Here is an 11,219-nt window from a genome sequence, read left to right as displayed (position 1 = left end):
GCGCAGGTCCCGTCTGCCCCGCGTCGGTTGCCAGGGCGGGAAGGGGCGACCGGTGACTCGGCATTTCTACAGCTCGTTTGAGGCGCGGTCGCCAGGGACGTCCACGCTTAAACACCTCCTTTAAATAGCGGGCAAAAGCGCAGCGCGGCAGTCGAGGCCGGAGTAGCTGATGGTCGCTCGCAGTCAGATGCAGTCGTGGGGAGGGAGCGATCTGTGAAAAAATCCAGGGACCTTAGCATGTATCTAAATATGTCTTGGCTACGGGGTAAATTCTTTATCTTTTTTGATTTAGCGCTAAAGATGTTTGTGTTGAACCAGTCCTATCTAGGCAGATTAAACCGTCTTCAGTATTTTAGTAACTAATAGTCCTCGGTTTGTACAGTAACTTCAAAATACAGGTTTCTGACTTTCTCAGCTGCTTTACTGTATGGATGGAGCGCTGCTTGTTACTGCTTGAGCATTTATTTACCTTTAATACATTCCAGCCAGTGGAGTGGAAATATGAGTAATCTCAACACCCTTCAAATTTCATAATTTTCTGTTCACTGACTTTCTGTTTAGTAAGCTTAATGTTACGTGCCTTTCTGTGGAATATTTTTCTAGCAGATCACCCCACTCACCCACAAACCCAGGATGCTAAGGGCAGAATCGTTACTCCATTGCACATTTTAATTGTTATTGGATCTGACTACCTAGAGCAGAGCACGTATCATCTGAGAGTAGTCCTGTGAAGATGTGAGAGAATTGGTCATGAGAAACTTTACATACTTCTTGTTCAGTGCCTCCATCTTGTATGCTGTTCAGCCCTCTTTGTTCACTCTAATTGTCCATTTTTCCATTCTTCTGATTCTTCATGCTATAGTTAGATTAGAAGTTTCAGCAAATAGTGTGCTAAGTTTACTTTAAAAAACCCAACATTTAAGCATATGAGTAAAACTGCATGTGAGTAAAGCATACCTGTAATGTTTGCAAGGCTAAAGTAAGTAACTAAATTCATAACTTATGATATATTCATTGACAAGACAGTTCAACAATATATGACCTTGTTCTGAAGTTCTCAAAAAGGGTCCTCTCTTTCGCTGGCACACTAGGGACTTTTGCTGGGAAGATGTACTACTAACAGTTACCTTTTAGCTCCCTCCGTTCCAACTGTCTCTGTTTTAACCAGTAAAATAGTTGCTAGTGTTTTATTATTCCAGAATAATCCTGTGACTGCCTCAGAAGAGGAAGAGCAAATGTGGTGTCTGTGTGTGTGTATGTATTGACACCCTAATCTAAATAAAATACTTGACGACCTCCTTTCTGTGGAAAGTCCAAATAATTTGAAGTGCGAAATCGCAATAGAAAGGAAGTTAGCTAGTGTCTCTGTGGAAGAGTTTATAGTTGTATTTTGTTAGGTGGGCATTCATGACTAACTTCTGCGCGTAGTAGCTCATAGATGCTTGTATCTGTATTAGTGGACTTTTGGTCCCTTGGAAGTCGATGCTAAGTTATCCCATTTCAGTGATGGAGAACTAAGACGTAAAGACATTTCTTAGGGCCACCAGTGGGGCTGATCTGAAAACTGACTCTAAATTTCCTTAATCTCCATATGTTCTTTAACCTCTTTTTTTATGAGAACACTGTTCAATTTATTTTGCTTTGCGCTTCATAGAACTAAAGGAAATATGTCATTTGTACTGTAACCAAATGCATTGTGGAAAAAATTCAGTTATAAAGTAATGTAGGGATTCTTGCTACATAGGATGAGGTGGTGTCACATGCTGGTGGTATCTGGACTGAGGAAAGTATCATCTGTTCCAAAAACTTGTGACCTCAATTCTTGGTTTTCAAGAAATGCTGTATCCTAGGGAACAAGCGCTTTGTTCAGTTTCTTAGTTACAACATTTCAGCATGGCATGGAGTAAGTGCAGCTGCCTGCTATCAAGTAGTGTTGCTTTTAAGATAGGTTGCTTTTTTCCCCACCTGGCCTAAACTGAAAGGAAAGGCTTGCATCTCTCTCCCAAACTCTATGCTTCAGAAAAGTTATTGCCCGCTCGCAGTAACAATATCTGTATATGGCTTTGATACAAGTGAATCTGGGTTAGATCCTTATTCCCACTAAATCCTGAAGTATGAAGGTCCTTTGCAGATTTCCTCAGTGAACTGATGTTGGGGTGAAGAGGGTTGGACACAGTGATCTTGACCAAGGGAAAGCAAGAACAGATAGTTAATGTGCAAGTCATTGCAAAAAAGATTGGTAACATCTGTAAATAGGGTTGGTGACAGGATTGACCCTGTTTATTCCCATAATCTAGGATTATTTAAATGTGTAATGTTAGGCACCTGCCTTGATGAAAGATGTCTTTATTCATTTTTACGATTTGGCATGATTTTGGTACAACAAATTTTAAAGAGTGTTGAAAGTGTATGGCAGAGTGGGAAGCCAAACTACCACAGCGTGGTATACAGAACAGCAATTAAAATTCCAGCTAAGTAAGCTCTCTTACCCCTGCCCCCACACCCCCTGCCCCCCCTTTCTTTTTATTCTTTGGCAGAGTGCAGCAGAGAGGACTGTTGCTGTCAAAGGGCTTTAGCAATCATCTGAAAATATCCTTTCTGCTGAGACTACTTTGCAGACATTTAGTTGTATCTGGCCATTTTCTGCCTTGATTCTCTCTCATTTAAAGCTAGGCTGTTTAAACTGCACTTTGTAATCTGGAGTTGATACTGTTCTTTAACCACAGGTAGCAAGAGTTGTGGCTGTTGCTTCTATCCAGCTACCATCTGCTAGCTTCTTTCTAGCTGTGACAGATTTGTCATGTGCTTTGCAAATAGCATGTCTAATGCTGCTACACTTTTTTTTTTATGTGGTCATTCAGTGCCCATCAATAGCTATGATGAAAATGGAGGGCTATGTGAGGAAAAAGTAATACATAAATAAATGTGTGATATGTGTGCTTGTTAATTACCCTTCTTCATTCATGATTTTGTTTTGTAATTAAGTGAAACCTAAGCTCTCTTATGGCAGGAAATGGAGAATGATTCATATGAATGCCTGTGAATTCAGAATTGCTTGTATTGGACTTGAAGTCAGTTAACCCATTTTTCTGTATGCTTTTCCATTATCAACAGGTGCTTCATTTCAGTATTTTATCTGATCTTACTCTTTTTTATTTCATTTTTCCATGGAGGAAAAGCCAGCAAGACTTCTGAGTTGTTTTTTTGCCTTTTTGCACTGTATGACTCATAAAATTAAAAAAGAAGCCTGAAATTTGGGAGGTTACCACTTAAGTAAGCATAGAAAAATAACTTTTTTTAAGTGTCTTACAGTAAAATTAGTCATCAGCAAAACATGGGATGGCCCTGGGGTGACAATAGCACTGTGACCAGGCTGTAAGGTGGACATTCTGGAAAATGCTTTTTGTCTGTATGTCACTGAGCAAATGGAAAGGTCCAGTTTGTTGTAGTGCTATGAAATCAGCATGTTTTAGCGATAAAAGAGAAGGATTTCCCAAAAGTAAAAGTTAAAGCCTAGTCCCTTTGAAGTCAGAGTCTTGATCTTGTTGGTAGCAAACAGAGGAGACAGGAGCCTATTTTTTGGGCTTACAGGTGCTGAAAATTACTATGCAGTGCTGTCTCTACACCTATTTTATGTATATTCAATTTACTAAAATGAGGTACCACAATTAAATCCTGTTTGTAAAATACTTGGATTCATTTTGATTTTGGTAGTAATTTTTGAAGTGCCTTTTTCTGGCACTCACCTCAAATACTCCAAAGCTTAGTTTTCCATTGCTTTTCTTTAGAAAGTCAAAGATTTTCTTCATCTCACTGATATTTTTGTGTTTGCAAAACATCCATTACAGCAGCGTTTAAAGCCAATGGAGATGTTTGAGGGTGTTCTTCAATTGCACTGGAAACAGCCGTGTCTTTTTTGCCTTCATTCAGTTTTCCCACTTTGCATCAGTAGCCTCATGAAGTTGTGACACTTTTGCCTCTGATGTAACTTTTATCTTGAGCAGTTCAGTTCCATAGGCTTCCTTGACACAAGTCTGCATGGCACAGATATTGAGAAGTTGGCTCATTTGTCTTTCTTCCTTCGGAATGAAGTTCTTCCTTAAGGAACTTTCCAAACTCTGGATAATACAAACCACTGTGATAGAAAGAGAGTTCTTTGAAACTTTACTGATTGAAATCTGTTCTTCAAACAGAATATGCCCACAGCCCATGGGCATGTCTATGCCGTGTCCAAAGCAAACATAGAAGACAAGCTCATAAGAGTTTCTCAAATACAAGCAAAGCTTATCTTTAACCTTGTGTCACAGAACAGGTATAGAAGGGCTTCCTAATTCATGCTATTTTCTTCTCTGCAGTGTTTAAATTAGATTATATGTAATTAATGCTTGCTTTTACCATGGGACCCTTCCAGTAGCAGAGAGTTTGCTTCAGGTAATGCCGTGAGGAGGCAGGCAGCCTCAGCTCCTTTTTGGCAGCGTGCTCCAGGGACCCAGAGCGGCCCAGTGCCCTGCAGCACAGCAGGGAGCCTCTGTGGCCACTGTGGCTGGCGTTCAGAGCTGCCCTGCGACTGTGATGTTCAGGGCACATCCTGCTGGCGTAGCACCTGCCCTCAACCTCCTGCCAGTCCCCAGGCACACCTCCCTTCTCCTCTCTCTCCCTGTAGGCTCTTTCCAGCTGCTGCCACAACCACAGTGCTCAGGCAGCCTCATCCTCTCCCTTTGCTCTCACCTGCCCTTTTGTGGGCTCCTGAGAAAGCTCCATGTCAGCAGCAGGTTTGGGGTCTGTCTGTGTGTGTGAGCTCTGCAGTCAAGCCTAGAAGATGTAACTGCATCTCAGCTGACTGCATAGGTAGACTTTTGGCTGTGACTGATGTCCTGCCTTAACCTGGTTTGTGTTTGACATCTTCAGCTGTCTTGTATCTCAAGTCGAGCTGCATATGGCCGTGTTGGAGTCTGTGTGACTGTGTGCATGTGTGTAGACTTCTTAATGCTGGGGCTGCAGGTAAAACTGCACTGCGGCCACTACTAACTTGTGTCTAGGAGCCATATATCACTATTTTCTCTTAAGCATGTGTCACTCTTTCCAATGCAGTTTTAAATGTTGACAGTTCACCTACATTGAGTTGTTCTCCCCTAGTCTTTTCTCGTTGTATTTACAAACTGTTTAGGTGTGCTGACTAGGCTTCTCAGCTCATCTGTGACTTTAAGAGCCCTGCCTCTGCCAGCGCTCAGGAAGCCCGCGGTTTGGCTTGGGCAGAGAGGCAGCAAGGAGAGCTGGAGCCCTTGGGTGTGCTCGCTGCCTCTCTGCCTGGTGGCTGCAGAGGGCCGGCAGCCAGGCTGAGCAAGCTTCAGCCTAGTCAGCAGTATTGGCCCTTCAATCTCCATTTCTTCTCTTATAAATACACTTAACCTGTAAGTGGACTATTAATTTCAGGCGGTACTGGCTGATACTACCCATTTGATTTTTCTAAAGAGGCTGTGCTTAGGAGTAAATTAGAATAAATTGGTAGGGTTCATCTGCCTCTGAGATTTTGCAGTTGTTACTTCAAGTCACATTTAAAAAAGCATAGGACAGCAAACATAAGGCTCATCCTTGCAATCTGTCCATGGCATACTGTAAGTCCAGTCACTTACTGCAGGTTGAAGCGACTGCGACTCAGCACTGGAGCAAATTTAAGGGGATTCTGTGGAATTTCTGAAAACACGTCCTGCACCCCAGGCAACATGTTGCATAAGGGGGTTGTGCAATCCCAAACTGCCTAAAGTCTGTCATGATTTGTATACCTTGCCTTTCTGTTCTATCTTCCTTTCCACAGCTGTGGGTAAGAATCTGTACTTACTTTTGGACAAATGAGAAAATAAGACTTGACATGTTGAAAAAGGCAGTGCCTTTTTTTTGTACAGTCCGTGCCATCTGAAATCAGTGACTGCAGGTAATGCCTTCCAGGCAGTGTAAACTTTAGTAGGTGCACTCTGTGCTCCAGATGGCCCTTGAAGGAGCATCAGACCTACCTCTGAGGTGAGCATGAGCAGATGCGCTCTGTACATGCTCAGAATATTTGGGCTAGCAGAAGTAAACTACGGGCAAGGAATGAAGACCCAGAAAGCATTTATTGTCTTGCTGCTGTATGCTCCTGATAATCCATCTTCATAGAGTCCCTGCTAGTACCAAGAGCACCTGCTTCTAAAAGTACAGGTACTCCTGGGAGTTAAATGGTTTGATTGGTGCCATTTGCTTCTTGGCTTGAGAGAGAAGAAATTAAAGCCACAGATGTGGTAAGAGGTGTGCAAAATGTTTGCAGGTGAAGAGGAAATGATTCTAAATGTTTTAGCTTTTGTAGTCACCAAAAAATAACTAATGAACCCTTTTCACAGTTTTTGTTTGAAAAAGAATCCTTTCAAAGTTTAAATGAAACTGCTTGAGAAAAAAAAATATGAGAAGGCTCTTTATTTGAAACTTTAATGTGAACATTCATCAGCTAAACGTTTGTTTTAAATTTTGTATTAGTACAGATTTAGTGGTGGTGAACCAGACAAAACAGAAGTGGATAATTTCACTCAAACATCATAGACCTTGAAGGCTATGCTAAATTCCAGTGAAGTAATTCCTCTTCTAGTTCCAGTCACAAATGACCCTTGATTGCTGCTTTCTGCTCAAAACACCTCTTTTAGGCTATCTACATATTATCCTTCATAGTGTAAGTGTTGTGATTCCCTAGGGTCTCTCTTTCTGTATAATTTTCAGCCTAATTCCATTTCAATGGCTTTAAATACATTACAAAAATCTTATAATGGTAGGTGTTAGATTGTAGTCTCTTTGTGGCAGTATGTCCCAGGCAGTGTCTTTTGTGCCAATTTGCAAGGATCAAACAAACTGTTTTCAATTTCAGTGTCTTTATGCAGAGCACTTGTTGAATTGAGCATTCTTCTGATTTCATTGGAATTATTAGGTGTAACTCAGAGTGTGTTTGTCTCCTACCACTTAAGGTGGTCAGCACCATTAATTGATAATCTTGGGAAGTTAGTTACTCTGGTCTTTAGGACACAGTGGCATTACTCAGAGTGATGCAGTGAAATGCTTTACTTTTTGATTTTTAAACCACGAGCTCCAGTTGCTATCTTTTTTAGAATTTAGAAATTACTGTGCTGAGTATCTACAAATTTCACAGAACATTTTGTTCTCTGATTTAAATCCTGCATACCAAGTGCCTGCCTGGGGCAAAGACAAAAAATTTAGCTTTGATACTCCAAAACTGGTTGAATAAATCCTGTGCAGCTGGCCTGCGTGAAATGTGCCCTGTGACAGCAAGCCGCAGAGAGGATTCAGAGGGTTAGGAAGAGCTCTGTGCCTGTCAGATGCTAGGAGTGTTTTACTGCTTTTGCTGTGAAGGGCAGTAACATGTAGGTATCCATACTGCTCAGTATTAAGTGTGCAAAGTGGTGATGGCCGTGTCATTCCCTCAGGCATATATGTGGACAAAACTGATACATAAGTGTGCAATATTGCTGCCTTTGTATGTTTATACATGCTTTGATGTTTTGCAAATTTGAAACTGTGGTTAAAGCCTCGAAGGGAATCTGTGAGTCTGCAGCAGCTGAGAATATGTTTCTAGCACTGGACGTTCCTGTGTGGTTGTGTGAATGTCTCTTCACTGGTGAGGAAATGGCGTTATCTAGCCTGTACTGCAGTGTTTGTCAAGGGAAATTCTTGGACACTTATTTAAATGGGCAAGCCAACACAGTACAATTTACGCTTGTCCAACACAGTACAGTTTACACTTGTGTCTACTTCTGGGTGAGATGCCAGTAACTGTTATGGATTGGAGACTATTTTTCCTGCCTGTGCTATTCTCACCACCAGCTCTGCTCCTTCAACTGTCTCCACTTGCTTCTTTTTTTATATAAGCCATCTGAGACATGGTCCCAAGGGGAAAGTGACTTAAATTTAAATCTCAGAAAGTCACAGATTAAAAGATGTACAGTTCAGGAAAATAAATTTTGGAATACAAAGTTATAAAGGCTGTGACCGATTCACATGAGCAGCTTGTAGCAAGGTCATGTTTTCCACTAATAGTGCATTGACAGGAATTTGGAAAGCCTGCTTTCACTTGTGGTGTGTGAGCAGAGTGCTTTTGGCAGTGCTCTGCGGTGCCACCTTTGTGAATCCAGCTCCATTCTCAGGGTTCAGAGAGCATCCACGTTCTCTAGAAACAGGCACAAGAGTAACTGCAAGGAGTGAGACGAGATTTGTGGATCTAACCTTTGACGGTCAGAATGGCAGGACTCAGAAAAGAAAAAACATAGAGGCTTTCATTAATACAAGCATTTATCAGTAAGACACTAAGAGGGACTTAAAGAGATTTGTGTGCGTTGGGTCATAAACCAACTTCTAGCAAAATGAGATAAGAAGAAAATTTTCCTTGGAGCCGATTTGGCCAATAGCTGTTTCTGGCAGGGTTTTTTTGTGCTCTTCCCGTGTCATTTTGTAATGGCCATACGTTGAAATAATTCACTGGGCTATGTGGACCACTGGCCCGAGCAAGTGCATGGCAATTCTTATGATGCCTGTGCTGAAAGACTTCTCTTAAGGGACCTTGAAGGACATTTGATTTGTTTTGTTCCAGAATGGGATCGCCCTTGTTCCCATTGATGCATGCTCATGATCTGGACTCCAGCACTTAAGCAGGACTGAGGGACAGATCTTGTCAGGCAATGGTAAGATTGCGTTACCTACGTACAGGATGATGCTGAAGTCTGGTATATGTAGCTTGTGACTTTCAGCTGTTTGGTCTGAAGCAAGGGACAGAAAGATTTCTTTTCTTTTTTTAAAGGAAGGTCAGAGAGAGGAGGTGAAAAATCCTTAGGAAAATCAGAAAGAGAAGAGAAGCAGCACTGAGAGTGGGCCAAATCTTTTACTGGTGTATATGAGCATTACTCATATAACTTCAGGAGAATACATGCTTTAACTTAGCATGTACCAGCTGAGGACTTGGCCCATAATGTCCTTTATAAAGCTCTGATTCCTCCCCAGATAGTTTTTCCCTCCCGCTTCAAAGAGGCACCTGTTGTTGGTGGAGTTGGTGATGATACTGGATTAGTGCACATGCGGTCAGCCTGCTTGGCCTCGGCCCTTTGGAGCCAAAATGAACTCCAGCTGCTGTTGCCCAGAGCAGGTGCTTCATCCAGCCCTAGCAGCTGTTTGAATGTACACTGTTATGGCCAAGAGGAGGGGGTAGGTCCCCTGAAGTACCCAGAGGAAGAGCTGACCAGCAGGAAGGAAGGAAAAGGGAGTGTGCCACAGAGACCTGATTTTTATACCCAGCATTTAGCAGACAAAAGTTGTTCTAGGATTTCCTTGTGGAAATGGGAAATAGTGGTTGTCTGTCTGCATGCGCTGAGCCTGCACAGCACCGTGATGGATGATGGTTCCCAAAACGCAGCTGAGGGACCACTGAAGACCTGCAGGGCCATGACAAATGATTCATCTCTAAACTGCCAGATGTGTATTGTCAGTTGAAGATACGATACAGGTACATGACGGTGTGTGAGAAATTTTGAGGGCTGGTAGTGTTTCACAGTTGTTCAGTGTTTGGAGTCGTTGGTTTAAAGCTCCAGTGAGCGGCCCAGCAAAAGTGAGATTAGGTGCAGAACAGTGTACAGGCTGATAGTCTGCTACAAGTGATAGCCTGGGCTTTGCTGTCACACTGCCAAAGCCAGCAGCAAGGGAAGAAAACAAAAGCAGAGATAATCTGGGGTTATGAAGCAGCCACAGGGGACAGTGTCAGGGAAATGGAGGGTGAGGAGATGATGTCGGTGCATATAGACATGTGAATGGTTGAGAGGTAGCAGCCAGAGTTTGAGGAGGGGGCACAGATAGCCCATGTCAGAGGTAAAGCAGCAGCAACCCAGGGTTAGAATGAAGGGGGCAGGACAAGGATGCAGGTTTCTTGGGGTAAGGGAATCAAGGGCTTCAAAGGGAAGAAGGTAGCTTAGAGTAAGGGCAACCCAGAGCTGCAGCAGGAGGTACTGGGGGAGTGTCTTGCAGAGCAGGGAGACTTAGAGTATAAGCTGTTCAAAGTCATTCCCATTGCTGGTCTCACAGCCAGCCCCTTCCAAGTCCCTTCTAGCTTGCCTTCAACTTATTCCCCTTGCACTGTTCTCACTGACTGGGAGAGGTCTTGTGCAGTCCTGCACTCTCTGATTATTCACATGCTGCCAGTGACAGCCCTCCTGGCCTACCTTTCCATGAGCATGCACTCTTTAGGCTGTGCTTGTATATGTCACTGTCAGCATTAACACCAAATTTAATGTGACTCCTTAGGGTCCTGTCCTCTCACCTATATCCACTAAAGTTACCAGAGTCCTTCCAGTTTCTCTGATAACCTGCATGTCCACTTTGTATCCTTACCCTGTGCATGGTTTCGGTCGTATCCCATCAGCCAGGCTTTTCATTCTGTATATCTTTGCTGATTGCTCAACTAAGTTCCCACTGAACCTCCATAAGGAGGGGTAAATGCTAAGCAAGGACATTTCCCTGTGTAGCTATAAAAGGATTATTCAGGCCATATTTCATTACAGCATGGCCTAAGAGCAGGAGAAAAACATGAATATTGGAGGCCTCTCTTTGTCAGGAAATGGGATTTCCGCAGGTGCTCAGTTGCAAATGCTCTGCATGCTTCTAAGGCTTGGCACATGGCATTGCTAAATCCTGATTCAGGATGCAAGAATGTCTCATGACCCCTGCCATGTAAACTGGTGTCTGGCCATGTTTGGAAATCAGCCGTCAATGATGACAGTAGATGAGTATGGGTGAAATGAGCAGCTTGGCTTCAGCACTAAGCAAGACTTGTTAAACATTGGAAATACAGATGTCCAATTCGTATTTGAATAATGAATATTATGACCTTTTCTGTAGCCAGTGGTAAGAAGCTGGATCATCTTTCTTCATCTCCTCACTGTCTTCCCAGAATTTGAAAGTGTGACAAAGTATTTCATCCCTTTACAGGATTAGGTAAGATTGGTAACTGTAATTCTTGTATAGAATTACATAGAAATACTCTAGACAGCGATATATTGATTTAAGATTATCTATGTGGTGGCAGGGAAATTGTTTCCATTTCAGTTTATCCACTTCTTGGATTGGTCAGGTTGTCCAGCTGACTTCAGTTGTTCGTTCTTTTGGGCGAAAAACTACTCCTGCTCTGCTGGTACAGGCCTGTA

The 11,219-nt window shown here is 42.6% G+C and overlaps 1 protein-coding gene across 1 annotated transcript in view; it reads right to left on the bottom strand.

Moving 5' to 3' along the window:
- The window catches only part of LOC104829600 (ferritin-like), an 11,442-nt gene extending 5,717 nt beyond the window's left edge, over positions 1 to 5,725 (bottom strand). Inside the window, exon 1 of the mRNA XM_010563931.1 lies at positions 5,634 to 5,725. Within this exon, the coding sequence (XP_010562233.1) occupies positions 5,634 to 5,725 (92 nt within the window). The remainder of the gene's footprint in view (positions 1 to 5,633) is intronic.
- Positions 5,726 to 11,219: the final 5,494 nt, after the last annotated feature.

Source organism: Haliaeetus leucocephalus, unplaced genomic scaffold, assembly GCF_000737465.1.
Source record: "Haliaeetus leucocephalus isolate CR32 unplaced genomic scaffold, Haliaeetus_leucocephalus-4.0 Scaffold173, whole genome shotgun sequence".
NCBI lineage: Eukaryota > Metazoa > Chordata > Aves > Accipitriformes > Accipitridae > Haliaeetus > Haliaeetus leucocephalus.
Note: the sequence above shows the minus strand (reverse complement) of the source record. Positions and strands in the feature narration are given on the sequence as shown.